The sequence below is a fragment of the Solea solea genome, chromosome 11 (genome assembly GCF_958295425.1).
Source record: "Solea solea chromosome 11, fSolSol10.1, whole genome shotgun sequence".
Classification (NCBI taxonomy): Eukaryota; Metazoa; Chordata; class Actinopteri; order Pleuronectiformes; family Soleidae; genus Solea; species Solea solea.
The window spans coordinates 10,438,533-10,457,299 of record NC_081144.1 but is presented as its reverse complement, the minus strand read 5'-3'; the positions used below and the strand labels follow the sequence as shown (position 1 = coordinate 10,457,299).

The window sequence follows — 18,767 nt, the reverse complement described above, 5'->3', positions numbered from 1 at the left end:
CTGTACACACCGGCAACATGAAACCAAAACGTTTGCGCCTGGCATTGGCATAGGTTAGGGCTGAGGGCCAAAATGCCTTCTATGACCTGCTCTACACTCATCATCCTCTTGCTCCTGCTGTTTTGGGACGTGTGGAGCTACGAGGCTCCTGAAGATAAGCAGGATGAGTTTGCAAGGAGACCCTGCCCTGCCTTTCTGACCTTTACCAATGCTGCCTACCTAGCTGGAGTCACTGTGGAGTTGCCCTGCCACTGCAAACCACAGCAGGTACATGCAACATGACCAACTATATGATGAGATATTTAAATCAAATTCATTATCAAATGTTAATGTGATGTATCGCCCATTGCTTATTTCTTTTCCATCTTAAAGTATTTGTAACCGAAAACATATCCCTATCACATTTGTCTGTAGATAAGGTGCTAACAAAACTTTTACATTCAAAGAATTGGTTTGAATGTAAAAGATATTGACATTTAAAAGTTACAAACTCCCTGAAGGTTAACAGCGAATTGACACAGCTTTTCAATCACGACAGAAACCTTGCAGAAATGCAAAGACTATGAGATTGATCTGTTAATCCCACTTTGCATAACTAAATGAGTTAAATGGTTCTGACAAGAAAATTAGAAAATGTCTTTGGCATTTAGTTTCTAGATGAGAGACAAACCATTTGAGTCTCTGGTATTGATCTGCTGGACAACATCATCGATCACCAGCTGACGTGTTTTGGTCATTTCGTTCCCTGCGTTTCCCAGGTCCAATCAGTTGTGTGGTTCTACAGGACACATGCGGGCAGCTCTGAGGAGACCAGAGCCCTGACTGATCACCATGGCAACAAGCTCCTGGACACTGGTCAGGTCCCTCACAGTAACGACCTGAGGAGTCGATTCGCCATCCGTCTCTTTAGTCTGTTGATCTTCAGAGCACAGCATGATGACTCTGGTCTCTACATCTGTGGCTCTGCCAACAAAGATTACTTCTTTGGTTACGACGTGGACATCCAGAAGGCACACAGCATCAGCTTCCCTCTGATGTCAGTAGTTAACAATGGTCAAATTGCCACACTGATGTTGATGGATGAGTTATTCCCTCCACCAAGGTTTTAGCTGTGTTTGATTGTGTCTGTCGGACTGTTTGTCTTTCAGCAGCATAACTCAAAAAGTAAAGGAGGATTCTGATGAATGAGCAGCCTTGTCGTAGGTTCAGGTTTTAATAACTGTAGACATACTACATATTCTGTTCATTGTTAAAATGCTCAAATCTTACTTCCATCTGGTTCATGTTGCTGCTTGAGAGACAAAGATAACAGCGGAAACATCAATTACCATGAGCTTATCAGCTTTTTCTGAGAAATGACGCACATTTCAATAGATTATTAACAGCTGATGATTGCTCTTGGTCTCACAACGGCCTATTTTGGCCTATTTCATTTTATTATTATTATTTTATTCACAATTGGCAATTGAATGACTGAAAAGCATACAAAAAGGTGGGGTAGAATTCATTTAATATGATGATATATCTTCATCTCAAACATCTATATAAGCATTTGGAGAAGGTTAACAACTGTTTTTTTTTTAAATATTAATCTTAACCACCAATATCTAATTATTTTACACCACGCACACACATGAGAATCTATCCTTTCATTTTATGCTTTTCACAAACACAAATGTGACCAGAGCCACCTTGCTGGATGAAAATATTCTAACAGAAAAATGTGTATTTGGGGCAGAAATTGCATTGAAAATGCTCCTTACACTGTTGCCTTTAATCCATGCGCTATATGTGCTGCACAGATCAAAGGCAGATCCCATTTTTTTACCACAGTTGCCATAAATACCCAAATAGAGATCACAGGCAGATAGCACAGCATTCGACTCCTGTCATTTTAAATGGAGAAAATGGCAGAAAAAGTTAAATATTTCAAAATGTATATACATGGGAGAAATAAAGTTTAACGTAATGCAAAAATGACTTCAACACCTGATATTGGAGTGTATATGTAACTGAAGACCAAAATCTTTTAGGACTGCTGAGTTCTCTGAAGGATACAGTCTCTGAATCAGACTATTCTTACCTATAATGCCAGTTTGTTCTAATCCCTCGGATTTGAATGTTCCTAGGCTCACTCCAGAAAGAAAAAGCCAGCAACAGAAACAGACAAAGGACCCCAAATCTGTTCAGCCGCTGTATCGGGTCTTCACCCATTACCGGCCGTGGTCAGTGTGCGATCGCTGCGGTGTTCCAGGTGAACAGGTACGTGTGGGACTCTGCTACATCCACTCCAAATATCTCCATATACGCTACAGACGGGCCAATGAGACAGTCTCCTCATGTGGATCCGGAGCAGTGCCCAAAGCTTTTGTCAGTCTCAAGCAAAACAGAGTACAGGCCAAGTTGGAAGTCCAAAGCTGTCAGGTGACCTGCCCATCTCAACCTCCTCCCTCCTCCAAAGTCCTTGCTCTGATGTCATTTCTTGGACACAGGTAGGCATAAGCATGTACATAAACGTTTTATGTAGAGGTACATGGGACAGTATGGCGGTATAGAGAGTTAAAGTTCTGGGTCAAATGGTCTTGCTGGTCAACATTTCTTGTCTTCCTGCACACAGTTCTGCCTCCATGCCAGCGGAGGTGCCAGTGTTCTTCCATAGCCACCCAGCAGACCGCGTCCTGACCCTGGGTTGCCCCGGAGCGCGACCAAACATGGCCGTGGCCTGGGATCGAGGGTCAGAACCTATTTACCGATCGGATCATTTGGCAGGAAACAAGCCTGCAGCCCAACCTTCAAGGCTGCTGATAGACACCGGACATAACCTTGTTTTTCAACCTGCAAAAACAAGGGACTCAGGTAATACTTTCTGTTTACTAAACCACAACAACCAACAATTATTGTGCCAAAATTGATCAGGATGAAATTTGACAGTGTTTGTTGTGGAGTCTACCCACTAATGTAGAGTTTTTATCTGAACCCACTATCTAATATTTTACTGAGCTGCTCAGCTGTCGCTGATCTCTACATTAGCTCGGTTCGTATAGTAGCTCCCTACAACTCACACTGTGTGAAATCGTGTATGAGCTGTCGTGAACTCCACTTCGTGTTTTGACTGTGTCTTGTCTCACCACATTTTTTAGCATCATTTCTGTACTCTTCCCCACAAAGACAGGGACAGGTGCCACTGCTTTCCTGGGGAATTGGGAACAATGGAGCTTTTATGCCAAAAATAAATTCATCTGCACACGTTCTCCGCTGAAAAAAAAGTTCATGAAAAGCCATTCAATCTATCATTTTAAATTATAGCAATTACTTATGTAAGAAGGGAAAAACAAACTGCCACTTTTAATCACATCGTATTCATTTTATTTCTAAATATGTGGAGCTTTTATATATTTAACATTTAATGGGAACATTATAATCAACATTTTACACTGCTACAAATGAAGTTGATGTTCTCCTATGTTATTTAATTCGACTGAAATCATTCTTCATGTTTAGGCGCCTACTACTGCTGGCTACAGGGTCGCCGGGCCGCTCGGATAAATCTTCTCGTCCACATCAGTTTGGGACAGAGCAAATTGATAATGTCACACCCTGACTTCCCAGCAGCTACAAAGACTCTATTTATATCATATGCTGCCATGACGGCTGTGTTTTGCCTGCTGTTGTTTGGCAGAACTGTAGTCAGATACCTGCTGGACACAAAAAACAAGGCTTAAACTTGTGGAAACGTATGGGAGTTGAGTTGAGCAGTGATTCTCAATTCATTTAATGAAGATGTCATGTTGGAGTTGCACTGGTTTGTGTTTGTGCCAGAAGTATTTTCATATGGAAATGTAAAGCAAATCATTTACAGTATATACAATATAATAAACTGTAAAACCTGTGCATCTAAGCAAGAAATACAATTTGTCATTAAATGATCATATAATAACAACAGTTCATACAAAGTTTGAGAAGCAACAAAGCCTGATACAAAAAGTGTCCTGTGAGTCCAATTGGCTTTGGTTCATAGGCTTAAAATATAAGAAGTGTCATGTCTGCGTCAGTTAGTTTAGTTTATGTGTACTCCTGGTTTTATTTTGGTGAAGGGTTTTTCTGTCTTCCTGTCTGCGCTTCATCTGTCTCGCCTGGTCTCGTTGATTCCCTGATTGTCTGCACCCGGTGTTAATCAGTTCATGCTCCTTTAAATACGCCTCTCCTCCCTGCACCTTTTGGCTTTCCACGACGTTTGCTTCTTGCTTTCTTCGACCCTTCTTGTTCCCTGTGCCTGGCTCACTCTCGTCTGACTGTTCCCTGTGTTTTGGAATTATTACCTGAGCTAGAGTAAGACTTTGCTTTGTTTTAAATAAACTCTTTTGGTTTGAACAGAGATCCCTGCCTCCGCCTTGTGCATTTGGGTCCACGGCCTTGACAAGAAGTGTCCTAATACAAAGTGGTGTGTCCTGTCCATCTATTAGCTTTTTATATCTGTGCTTTGGTTATGTACGGTTTGATTCCCTTGGTGTCTTATTTCAGTTCAATTCAATTCAATTTGGTGAGGGGGTGATCATTCAGTAGCCTCACTCTCTGTGGATAGAGGATGTGGGCAGCGCAAATAATATTATTTGAATAATATAATAAAAATAATTTGTGTTTTCAGAACATGCTGCATTTGTGAGTGGGGAAACATCACAGTGTGTTATGTTAACCTGGGCCGACGTCTACAACAGTGTGAAGTGTTCTCATGTGCTTGCTACAGTAATCAGCTTTGCACATGACAATATAGCCCTTGAATCCTTTGAATTCTTCCAGTCAGAGCCAATTGTATGGAAATAGACACACAGGTACTACAAAGGCCATTGAGAGATACAAACAGATAGTGACACTTCACTTAGGAGGAGAAGACGAAAGAGGAGAGGAAAAAAAGTTTGTGTCAACAACAAAATGCTTGAGATTGGCGAGTGAATGTGAAATAATACGGGTGAACTCTTCCATCTAGCTGTTTCTGTGCAAGTTCAAAAGATACAACACTTGAAACATTAACCTTTTAAAATGTGTACTTTCTATATTTCTTATTAATATAGTACAGTGCACAGAAAAATACCCAGCTCTGTGCAGCTCAACAGACTGCAGGTTAGATTTGTTTGTAAGGACTTGTCACACCTGGATTTTGAAGCAACTGCAGGAGTTGAAGTGTCACTTGAAAACCTCAGTGCCACTGATGAAGAGCGACAGAGGGGTGACCAGGATCTGGTGACGAATATCTGGGCCCTCACTGTTGGTTTGAAGGAACATCAGATGCCTCCTCATTAAGCTGCCTCTCCAAACCTGAGAGCCAAAGGCATGAACATCCTGATATCTCCCCAGCTGTGGCCTCCTCTTCATTCCCTCTCATGCCTCCCCCCCCCCCACCTTCCATTTGCTGTATCCAGCCTGCAAAAAGATCACATTGATAGTGACAATACCTGAATTCAAAATAAAGCCTGTAGGTATTTTAGTAGTCACCACCTACTTGTTTCTCACGTGACATTTTGATTTATTCATTCTACGGGAAAGCCTGACAGTGACTCTTTTAATTAGGAAGATGAAATCTGATTGCAATTTTTTATCTCATTCTATTTTAAGTACGCCTTTAGAAACCTAGGATTAATACTTTAGCACTTATTTCTACTATTCATATTTCCCTTTGTCTGTAATCCTTTTTTTTTTATGCCACTTCCCGTGTCTTTTCTTCAGAACTGTGGCCAAAAAAAAATCAGGCTGATTTTTAACCTATGGCCTAACAATCAACCAGGGACTGATTTTCATCTGGGTTTAAAAGCGCAGCACAAGCTGCGAGGAGAGAAATCCAGCAGGACTCCAAGCCTGAAGGATGTGAGAAACACTGCTGTTGGGGATGTGATAATGTGATGTGAAAAGTGCTGCATTCTGAGTGTGGAGGTGGCATCGCAAAGTGTATGCCCCAGGCCAGTATGGTGAGAGTGAACGCTTAATAAAACCCCACCTGAATCAGAAGGGTTAATTGTCTGAGGAGCAGGAATGTGTTCTGTACATTTAAGCTGCTTGTTAGATGAACACAGGCAGTGTGATAGTTTGTACCATGGGACACAGCAAGAGGAGTGACTTCAAAAACCTTGACTGGTTCTTAACGGGTGCACCCATGGTAAATTGCTGCGGGAATAATACACAACTCCTTATATGGGCCTCCTGTGGTCTGTGTTTATACTGTAGGTCGCATTTCAGGCTTTATAAAATGCATTTTTTTTGTTGCTGAGCCAAAGTTATGATAAATTTCATATTGTATATTGTGCAGAAGTCACAAAATAGACCGTTTTTATTTTATTGTTGTTCATTAAAAGGAGCCAAGCAAACTTTTACGTCTTTCCAAATGTCACAAATTCAATCCGATTTTTTTTTTTTTAAATTGAGTGCTCTTTGCTCAGGTGTGTTTATATAGTTGGTGAAAATGATTGTCTATAGGTTGTGCTTGGGAAAAAAAAGATATAAGACACTCTATATACTCTGTGTATGCATTTTAACACAGTAATGGAATAAAGGAGCCTCAATGCTCTGTGTCCTAATGGTTAAGATATAGTCATAAATGTCGATATTCTAGTCCGTAGAGTAAACTTATTCCATATTCATGTCCTGGAATAGTCGCGTCACCTGGCAAAAGCAGTGTTCAAATATGAACCATTGATTTCCCCCTTTGTTGAAGTTGCTGTGGAGAAAGTGTCTGGATCTTATTTCCTGTGTAGAATAAAACCGAGGAGATCAACAGACAGAGATCAATGCAGCATCAACAGTGATGACATGGTGAAAAGGAAGCCAAAACCTGGCATTAGAGCGATTCATTCCATCCTGACAGAAGCAAAGTAACCGATGTTTTCTTTCACAGCCTCTGCCATGCTCTGTTGCACCTCATGCATGGTTAGCATGAGGTGTACATTATGTTGGCTTCTGTTATTGTTTTTTAAACACGATTCTGTATGTGTCCAAGACAATAAAGTCTTGACAAAGTCTAGCTTGTCTTGAGTGGCAGCATCCCAAGCTGACCATGGTGGTGAGAAGTCCTCAAAAACACAGAGTATAAGCTTTATTGTGACACATTCTGTTTTACGATGACTCTAACCATGTCTGGTCTGAAGCTGCTGCAGTCAAGAGGCCTTTGACTGCTTCCCCACTTATGTGATTACCTGCCCTGCCTTAATGTGATTCCCTTGTGTCGAACTGTCTCCCCATCACGACTCTTTATATATACACTCACTCTTCCTTTCTTTTCTACCAGGTATCTTACCTTTGTGTAGCATTCCATGCCTTGTTTCTATAGTTTCCTTGTTTCTGGCCTTTACCTCTGCTCGCCTCTTTTGTTTTTTGTTCTTTGTTCATCCACGAAAAACCTTGCATTTTCTCCTCTTCACTTTAGACTTTAGGCCACACCCATTGTTTGTGTGCACATGGAAACACAAAATGTTGTCCTCTCTTGCCACGTGTGCTTGTGCAAACAGGAGTCCATAATCTGCACAAGCATGGTACAAGGAAAATGTTGTGTTGCAGATGAAGAATCTATACCCTCTACCCTCTCCTGCAGCAACACCAGGCTGCCTTATCTGCATCAGAGTGAGCTGCTGGCAGACAGTGCAGGGAGAAGAATTGTAGACAACACACTACAGTCATTAATCACCTTGTTTGCACATCCAGGCCAGCCATGTAGCCATACCAGCTGTCGGCAAGAAGATAAATGAACGCAGCACTTTCTTAACCTTGTTTTACCTCACAGACACACACAGAATATTCACTCTGCTGCAACAGCTACCTGCCGCGTGGCTCCACCAGATCAGCGAGAATGACTTTGATTGGCCCTTTCAAAAGCAGTCATCATTTTTGACTGATGTAACTGACAAAAGTGCACTTTAACTTTCAGTGTTCCAACGGGAAACAACAACAGAATTATCTTTGAATTGTGCAATATGCAAGTACTATGCAAACACAAATGTATACGATCACTGAGGAAGAACCGCAAGGAAATGGCAAGACAATATGCAAACAACATGCACAGAAAAAATAAATAAAGCGGCATACTCGAAAAAGAGTGAGGAGAAGTATAACTTATTAGCTCCCACCCCTTCTCCATAAATTACTGAGTAACAGAAATAATAATTGAGAAGTAAATGTGTAAAATATTATAAAATAAGTAAAGTGCAGCAAATAAGTAAAAGCCCCTATACTACCTGTTAACTTGGAGCATTCGCTTCATTTCTACTAAGAATTCAATCTTTATATTTCCTTTTAAAACAGCGTCTTTATCAAGGGTTTGGGTGAAAAGGGATAATTAAAGAAAATATTAAGCTTCACACTTGCTGTATGAACTGAGACACCCATATAAAAAGCATTGATCATTGCTTGGTGTGAAGGAATGGTGAGATAACATGCAGCCCTGTCTTTCAGATAATGCAACGGAATTCTTTGGAGACTCGGTAAAAGAGGGAGACTTCCCTCGAGAATGAAGAGGAAACAAGAGAAACAGATAACGCTCAATGTTTTTTTTTTAAAGTTTGTGGAACACGCTCAACCACTATTTTTGCACCGTTGCACATATACCTTATTAAATGATACCATAAATGTGACAAACTGCTCAGTATTTTTCCTTAGTGGTGTCTATTCATCCAGATGATTTTTCTTCCTCCTCTCCAATGCGATGTGGGGGGAATCTAATTTAGTTCATGGCGCTCACAGTATTTAAAAATAATAATACATGTTCCACAACAATGAGCTCTAAGGGACAGATAATCCACCTGAAAAAAATGTAAACAATTTCCACAGGGACAAGTGGGTGGTTTGACAAATAGCTGAAATTAAAAAGTGAACAATGACGTCTGTTGAACATTCAAGGTAACTGGAGAGTGTTTTGGAAAGTGCTTCTGATAAGTGTAGAGAAAAGGACGAAAATAACTTGTGATGAATGCTTCTTCGGCTCCCACAGGAACCAGAGAGAGAGAAAATACTGCAGTCCATTTGAGATGATGCTCCTTAATCTGCTCTGTATGTAATTTATATGAATGACCACAGCTCTCTGGCTCCACATTGATCAGGTTTCCTCTGGAGATTACTATAAGAATAAAGTATCAGACTTTCTGGCTGAGCTGCTGCAAAGAAATACGACATGCACGACGTCATGTTTTATGGAAGTCTTCGTTGTGTGGCTTTTGTGCATGAAAACATTACGTTATTATTTGGTGAGTTTGGAACCATGGACCGTTACAACGGTCGAACCGGCTGTACTGTTGACAACGTAAAAACAAACGCGCCTGAGAGCTGTCGTGAACTTTGAGAGGGGGAGAAGAAAGAAAACACATGTGAAGGGAGGCAGATGTAAAGGCGATAAAACCCCTCTGCGACCATCACGGGATGAGGAACTAAGCTTTTCTGCCTCCCACTGGCGTTTGATAAACCCTGTGAAACCTGCCGAGACACTGAGGGTTCTAGTCAGAATGAATCTTTCATCCTTTAATGACCTTCAAGCTTATCTGAAGGAGCTTTTCATTAAAATCTCACCCTGTCTCTTTCATTAATCGCAGTGTGATTGTCAACACCTTTGATTTCCTGTCACACGTATCATCTCCATTTCCGCCCCTGGTCTCGTTGGTTCTTTATCATGCGTTTATCTTGATGATATTTCCTCCTCTCCATGTTGTCATGCCGTGTTGTTATTTTGGATCCAGTTGGAAGCCAAGAATATGGCCTTGCTCCTTCTCCGTAAGTCATTGTGCTCACAACAATAAAAACAAAAGGTGGAGCAAAGCGCAGCTCAGCCGTGCAAATGAGATAAATGACTGGAGCTGAGATAAGACTCTGCCCTCTTTGCTCTTGTTAGCTGAGTCAAAACGTAACATTGGTGTAATTTAAAAAAAAATGAAGCTTATATTCATACTTGAGCTCATAGAAACGTTATTTTTCTGCTGCTTTCTTTTCAAACCCTTAAAATGAAACGTCATTCCATCAATAGAAAACGTTTCCGTCACATGTGACCGTCTCTGGCTGCAGTTGTCAAAATGATTTCTCTCTGTGTCTTTCTTTCATCTGTTACCTGTCAGTTTTGTTCCATCACTATGTATTGCTTTACCTCCCCCCCCTGCCTGCAGACACTCAGTTCATTCATTCTTCTTACTTTACTCAAAGTCTAGTTTATGAAAAACCATCCATCAAATGTTTGCCACAGCCGCATCGCATCTTATTGTTGTTCCAGTCACCACGTGGGTGTCATTTCACCCACAGGTTAGTGATCCCCGTGGCATTTATTTCCTTCCTAACAATTTGCATCGAAATGAAACATCCCGATACAAAAACACGGGAGCAGTCATTGATTATGCCTCTGCTATTTGATGATATTATTGAATGGGCAGAGTGGAGGCTGAGAGGGAAAACAGCACTGAGCTCATTATCGCATATCATTCTGCATAAATTCACCTTTAATTTGGTTTATTTTTGATTACAGAAGTATTTCTGCTCTTGTTTTACAATAAAAGACATATGTCTGTCCACAACCAGATTTGCTGTATGTCTGTGTTTACCACATGGGAAATACATCTCTGGTCATGCTTTATAATTGATCCTTAGATGATGACCTGTTATGATTCTGGTCTGTCCCATAACCTAACCTAACAACTAAGTCAGGGTTTCATTTTTAAAACAGCTGCCTTAATACAGACACCTCTTTTTTTATCTTAAACATAGATGTCATGCAGTTACTTCTGCATTTTTTGCTATTTACTGATACTGACAGTGTATAAACTGACAGCTCATACCTGATTTATCAGTGTAACATCAATCATACCCTTTATTTCACGATATCTAATCCTCTTAGTGAGATACACATATATGTATCATGTCATCACCCACTCTTTTATGTCTCACGATGTTTTTATTACCAAAACCCAAAACTGTGTTCACTTGAACTCTCTCCTAACATGATTCTCACTTGGTTTCACTGAACACTTAAAATGTGTAGAGCTTTTATAATGATACATCATTATTCCACCCTGTGTTGTGTTTTGTTTGCATATTTTGTTTAATTTCAAAGTTAAAACAGGGTTTTTACGGGGGTTTTATTGCTGTATTTGCATCTATTTTCTTTTAAAATTTTCTTTTCTATAATATATTATTATTATCGAGATCTGATGATGCTTTAACTCCTCACTGTAACTGCTCATATTGTTTCATTGACGTTGCAATAAATACAAAATATCTGTCATTACTGAGCAGATAGATATGTGTTACTGTCCTGGAGGAGAAATTAACAATTTCATCATTTTGGTTGTTCGTGTATTATTACATCATAATTAGTGTGTCTCCTATTGGAGATCCTAAGATTTCTAAATAGATGACCAAGGTTTCATACTTAGTGTCCTTGTCCATGTTCGAAAAAAGGAACTCTGCACACACAGCAGCACAGTCACAGTAATGATTTGTTCATCGTCCCTGTGTATGTGTGTGCAACATTTATTTTAACAATGTTTCAGTCAATTTCTCAAATCAATACTTGCTTAAATCTATTTCTCCGAGACAGGAAGAAGAAGAAGAATAAGACATACATACATTCTTGTACTACTATCTTAATGAGGTCGCTCACTAACATTTCCTGTATCCCTATTAACGGTCACAACTAAATACCCACAACTAAGCAATCACCCTCACACAGACCTTTGAGGTAGTGTGGACAAAATGATTTAATGACACAAAGAACAGCTCAATCTTCACAGAACGTAGAGGAAATCGATTGAGAAAGACACATTACATTCAATTATAATAATCTCCCTGTATGTGACATGAAATGGATTTTTCTTTTGTCACATGTCATGAGTGTTCTTCTCGGAAAAATTCTCATTTTTAACAAGAAGTGGGTCTCATTTTGGGACCACGGCAACGATCAAACACTTCAAAACCGATAGTGATTCAAAAGACACAAATAGCTAAAAGTAATTTTATGGTCTTTTTCCTAGTCTTTAATCTTTTTGTAATCCACGAAATTCTATATTTTACAGCGTCGCTACAGGGCTCACATCCCATAAACGTGCAAGCGCTGGAAAAATGCTTCTTTCTATCAGGATTGTTATTATTATTTTCTCTTCAAACAGAAGATTATACAAGAGAAGAGACACACGGTCGCATGACAACAAGCTCTGTACTGTAACACAGTTTTCTTCCTGCAGTGTTGCTAACACAAAGCAAAACTCAAACAAGTGGACAATTGACCTCTGACAAGCATAAAATACTTAGCATATAAGCATATAAGTGTCTTTAGTTTGTGGCTTTACAGAGACTCTGCTTCACACTCAAAATCAAACAGCTTGTCGTCCTTTCTCCTGTTTAGCATTCTCTTCCTCTCTTGACCCTCACATTTTGCTCTCGCCACATCCCCCTTCATGCTGTGCCGTCCTCCATCTGCTTCTCTTTGTCTTTCTGTGTAACATAAGTCTGTGACATCTTCTTTCGCTTTAGTTTCCTCGTCACTCACATCTGCTCATTCTGTGCACACACACACACACACACACATACATATGCTGCAACCTTAATGTGCAGGAGGACACATGTTACAAATGTGTCGTTCCAATGTCATGGTCACATTATTATTAATGGGAAGTGTTGTTGGCGGTATCAGACTCATTTATAACCAAGGACTGCCAGATGTTGTGTCTCATTTTAAAATCTCGTGTGATGTGACCTTCAAACATTTTTAGCATAGATCACTTAAAAACCGTCACACTGTTTAATGTATTTAGTCACCGTGGTGATTATGAATGTGTCCATGTTCCTGTCACTCTCACTGTGCGGCCCCCCACACACCTGCTGCTGACACACCATCATCATTTGATTTAAATCTGAGTCCAACATGAACCTGCAGGTGGCACTGTTCTCTGTCTTTCATTTGTCAGTGCAGTACTGGCAACACTTCTTCTTCTGGAGCTTCCGGAGGTGGGGGACTCGAGTCACGTGACTTGACTCGAGTCTGACTTAAAGGAATACTTCACTAATTTGCATTTAGCTTTGTATTACTAGAATAGGGGCAGTATTTATGAAAAATTGTGCTTCCCAAACTCACTTTCTTTTTTTTGTTACGTGCCCACCAGTGACACTTGTTCCGAGGCTTCCGAGGCTTGAAACTGCAACGCTAATTTCACACTTTTTAGACCCACTCGTAGGGGGGCGGGACCTCATTCCCAAAATGTAAAGTGTCAGTGTCCGCCATCTTTGCTAACAGTTACGCTAACAAGACCAAGTGTCACTGGTGAGCACATAACAAAGAAAAGATGGAAACTGAGGTTGGGAAGCACAATATTTCAAAAATACTACCCCTATTATAGTAATACAAAGCTAAATGCAAATCTGTGTATTCCTTTAAGGCGCAAATTTGAAGACTTGGGATTTCCTTGACTAACACTGGTAAAAGATTCAACTTGACTTATACTAGACACTCGTGACTTCAGACTTGACATTTTCTTAAATATTGAGGGGTTAACATTACAATTTGTTTTTGAAACATGGAAAACATTGGCTGTCTGCTTTTGCGGCCTTGTGCACAAACCTGGCAACCGAGCAACACCAACACCAGTACGTGAAATTTCATTCTCACAATCTCACATCTTGGTGGGTCAAAAGCTGGTTATGATTAGTGTGTGAAAAGTGTTGTTTTTTTTTAGCCTAATATTTGAAATGTATTTCCATGGTTTAATGTAGGGCTAATGTCAATATTGTTTAATCTTTCCAAGTGAGGAATTAATCAATGTATTGTTTGAAAGTGTAATATGTACGTATATAAATAAACCCAAGTCAATAATAAACTCTAAATTTATAAAGAATTGCATTTATTTTGGAAGGGAAAATTCACATATCCGCATAACCCTAACCCTATTTCCATGTTTTTAAAAGTGAGGTCTCAAGCTCACACAAAGATATAGCACAAGCCATACAATACGGTCCCTTACATCAGAATGAAAGACATTGTACAGTGGGATATCTTAAGTATTGCCTTCCATCTTGTGTAGCTTAATAAAATCTCCAAGAGGACAAAGCGCAAAGTAAGTGTAATAATGAAATGCATTTGCTTAGTAAAAGATGTAAAGACATATGAAACCCATGTCAGTTATTCTATGGTGCAGAGGAATCGCTCTGTGTTTGGAAAGATTTTATGAGGAGATTCAGCTTCAGATTCACAACACGTAAACTCCGTGCAGAAAGACCCTTGTTCTCACCGGGTCGCAAACCTGAGTCTTCTTGCTGCAAAGACAAGAGTGCTAACCACTACACCAACCATGTGGCCCCCCTTTATTTAATATCCAATTTAAATTACACATATCAAAAAAACAAACACTTAAATGTACAGTATCATACGAACTAACTTAAATGATACAAGAAAATCATCTTTGTCCAGATCCAAAGCTGCAGTGTCACCCACACTGTTAAACTTTTCACTGTAAATGTACATCAAAGGTTTACAGTGCACCTTATAGTCATTGATTAAAGTTAAATGTGTGGTGCTTTTTCCATAATGGCAGAAATCCCCCGTTCTAAACTACTTATTAAAACTAGTTATTACTGTAAACTAAATTGACTGTTAAAACATAACCTTTCGCCAGCCGTCTGCAGTTAATGAGCCGGTGTTGAAAAATGACGACCACTTTGTGCCTGTTGGTTTGCCGCTTCAGACTGAGCCCTCAATCAAATTTAAGAGGGTGTCTGTTCCATAAAGATATAGCATTAATGTTTTATGTGGCTTAACATAATGCCACAAAGCATTAGGGAGCAACAGGAGATGAGATGAGAGGGCAGGAAGGTGAGCGAGGCGGGGAAAGAAGAGGAGAGGGGATGAAAATAATGGATTTGTCTATGAGGATAAATGTACGGAAGAGAAAACATGAGCGGAAAAGTGGCAGTGTATGTCTTCATTGGGACAATCTGTCTGTCACTGATGAGCCAAATCCAAAGTTTACCTAATGTTAAAGCTAAGTTGTGTGGGTTCTCTGACAACAACACATCATGTATACAGTCTCTTGAACATACCATTAACTGGTCCATTTGTGTGGTGCATGTGTTGTTCTAATATTAGGGCCAAAGTGAAGAGAAAAAAAAAGTAATCTTCAGAGAATAAAGTCGTAATAATATGAGGAGAATAAAGACTTAATATTATGAAAATAAAGTTGTAATCCTTCGGGAATAAAGTCATAATATTATGAGAATAAACTCATAATTATTATTCAAGCAAAATCTCAAATGATCAGCCGCAAACTGCGTCAGGATGCAGAACGCAGACCACTTGTGAAGTTATAGTTTGGTTTGGGCTTCACAAATAAGGAAATACTCAGTCTTTTGGCACATCAGCAACACATTATCATCAGCATCAGGACTTTGAAGGAAGATTGTGAAAGAGACTGAGTCTGTTTCTAAGAAAGAACCCACAGACATGGATGGAATCATCATCTTTTGTCGAGGAGGAAATGACTGGTTGCGTCCACATATGTCATGTTCTCAAAGGAGTGTTGTGTTTTGAGGGGGGCAGATTCTAACCTTGTGCCCCTTGTAACTCAGCTCCAAGTGGGAAGTGGCAGGGGGTGAACATGAGAAACAGCTCACATTTAGCACAGACTGAGCTGTTTGCACAGAAGATCAAGATCAGACAAACAGGATCATTGTCACTGGAAACACAACAGATTTTAGCCCCTCATTAAAAGCCTCATCCATTAAAATCCGTAGCTGCTTAAATCTTTGGAAAAATGATGTCTACCAATGCATCTTCATATAATAGACAGCCAATTTCCCCTGGAAAAAAAGTTCAAATGGCAAAATAAAGTGGCAAACGTGTCATCACAGAATAGGCTTAGATTTTACTACTTATCCAGATCAGTTTCAATTGGCAGCCACGTTTTCTTCGAAAGCAAGCCTGTCTGTTTTTAATAATGGTTTGTAATCTCCTGTAAACACTCCTCATCCTCCTTATACCAGCAGCCCTTTCTGGCTTTAGCCATGTATTATAAGCATGGCTTTAGGTGCCTCCATGAGATTGAAATGTAAATTCTTCCAATTACCTGATTTATTCCCTTATACCTGCAATGTTAATTACATTCCCATCAGTCACAGCTGAGGCTATAAATTCCAATATTAGCAAGCTAAAAGGTTAACTGCGACGGGGAAATGTCACCATCTTGTATGAACCTGACAGGACGTGAGTGACAGATATGAAGGGGAAGCAAATATTTAGATTCCTTGTGAGACAAACGAGTGAGAGCGTTAAGAGGAGACATCAAGGGCAGAGTGGGAGAAGGACGGAGCGATATCAGAGCGATGTGTGACCAAAGGCAATATCCATGCAATCAACACCATGTCAAAGGACCTGCTCTCTTTATCTCTCCGTTTTTTACTCTTTACCACCTCTCTCCATCCCAGTGTTAGCCTCTGACTTCAATACAGATCAATACTAACATGTTTAACTGACAGAGAAGAAGAAGAAAGCAATGACTTCAATTCTGCCACTTTTAACTACTCGAGGTCATAAAGTCAGAGTTGGTTTTTATGTTGTTGGTTTTTTTTAACCCTAACCTTAACCTAACCACACATTAAATTTTGATCTTAAATTGAATTTGCTCCTCAGAATAATGTTATGTCTCATTTTGGTCTCCATGAGGACTACTGGTGTTTATGTCAAAAAAAAAGGCCCTTGGTTGTCAAGTCATATCATTATTTTCATCCCAAGATAGATTGTGAACAGGAGAGGAGCCTCCTGCTGTGTGTAATCAGGGGACAGACTGACAGTGTGACAGGTTTAAAATAGTGTACTGGACATGTCTTCATGGCCCCCGACATGCGTGTTCATGCCCACCAGCCACCTAGATGTCCTTACATGAAGTCACTCATTCATGCAGTGTCTTACGGTCAGCATGCAGAGGCATTCTGACGTTCTGCATTTGCACAATGCTACAAATCCTGCACATAGTTTCAAGCTTTTATTCTATAATTTGATTTCTGCTTTCAGACTTCCCAACAACGTTACATGTAGATGTTTGTAGAGCGCCTGTTTTTGGATCAAGATAAACATCACTTATTCCAGCTTCCACTGAAGCAGGTGACAGGTCCTCAATAAAGACTTAAATTATCATAAGACCTGCATATATATTGATTTACTGCTAGCAGTGGGACAATGTAGGTTACTTTTCTGAACACTGAGTTGAAGAATAATGATGTACAGGCTCAAGTTATAGGTAACTGTTGCATAGAAATATGTGTAGGTTATAGTATATTTTTTGATTTAACTTATTCAACGATCGCTGCAGGGGGAGCTGGAGGTGATCGTCTTCTTGGGTGAATTTTATGTCTGAGATTGAGCTTTTTAAATGGCTATGCGGTGCTTTCAAGTACAATCAATCAAACTCTAAGAATTATTTAAAATCTGTCAGATCCAGTGGAATTGATTTGATCTTAGCCCTTAGCCATGTGGCATTGAGACTTTGTCTAGACGTCCATTAAGTGCTTTGATTTCTGGCAGCCAAGAGCATTTTTCTGTCAATCTGGGCCCATGTTTGCACAGATAGTTACGTTTTTCTCTCTTTACTTCCTCTCTCTCTCTCTCTCTCTCTCTCTTGACTCACCCTCATATCCCTTCCCACCCCTTGAATTATCCACGTTGCTGTGTGTGCTTTATACATGATAATGCCTCCTTGATGCTATAATAAAGATGAAAAAGTTATGTACTCCTGTCTGTTACATGCACCCACCCACACACACACACACACTGGTTTGATCCGAGTGAGTCACACTGATAGTTGGGGAACTGTGAGTAATGCATGGTTGAGTGTAACATAAGAGAATATGAGAGTGGTCAGCCATTAACCTTTATTCTACAAAAGTAGAATGAGTGAACCAAAGATTAGAACCACTCTGATGAATAAGATTTCTGTAATTTGAAATGAAAACAAATCTTAGATGGAACTAAAATACACAGTAAATGGTTAAAAAAAAAACTCCTTTGAGTCAAGTTCATTTTTAAACCCAATGGCTCAAGATCAAGTGGTTAAATCAATAATTAATGGTCTTCAGTCTGAATGTGTGATTGGGTTGAACACACCAGACAGAGGAAGTCAAAGAAACTCTCACAGCAAAAGCGAATCTTCATTCGGATGAAACTTTACCCTTTGCTCCCCAGATGTAGATAAATGTGTTTGAATTTCTTAAATCCACCATTCTTCCCAAATGTCAGCTTCTTAGAATCGTGTATTTATTTATTCAGCTTTATCATCACTGTTTGGGTAGCATTTTTAGCAGGGTCTGGCCGCGTCATCTGGAGAATCTCAGCACTGATTGGTCTTTGCCTCAACGTGAATTCTGCGGCAAAGTTGACCATTTTCAAGTCAAGAATTGGAGCTAATGATGCCCTCTTGATCTATATCAATATTATTTGTACAGTGCGAGATCATAACACACATTATCTCAACTCACTTACATCCTTTGAAGGTCATAGCTGAGGTGAACTAATTCTGGTTGATATTGGGCAAAAGGCTGTGTAAACTCAGAAAAGATCACCAGTTAATCACAGGGCTAGATGTGTAAACAGCTGTTGGACTGTGGGAGAATACCCACACAAAACTCACAGAAACTCCACACAGTCAGGCCACAGCTGAACAGGAATTCAAAAGTTGCCCTCCATTCCATCCTGCGTTAGCTAAGCTTTAGCGCTGTCATGTGATTTTCTGGTGCTTTCAGGCACAGCAAAGCCATGGGGCAGCAATTTCAGCTCT

The 18,767-nt window shown here is 39.9% G+C and overlaps 1 protein-coding gene across 1 annotated transcript; it reads left to right on the top strand.

Annotated features, from left to right (window-relative positions):
* Positions 1–4,377, top strand: LOC131468141 (Ig-like V-type domain-containing protein FAM187A). The gene is made up of 5 exons (XM_058642076.1): positions 1–267; positions 759–1,036; positions 2,130–2,492; positions 2,618–2,856; positions 3,502–4,377. The coding sequence occupies exons 1-5, from the start codon at positions 73–75 to the stop codon at positions 3,720–3,722; spliced, it is 1,296 nt and encodes a 431-aa protein (XP_058498059.1). The 5' UTR covers positions 1–72; the 3' UTR covers positions 3,723–4,377.
* Positions 4,378–18,767: the final 14,390 nt, after the last annotated feature.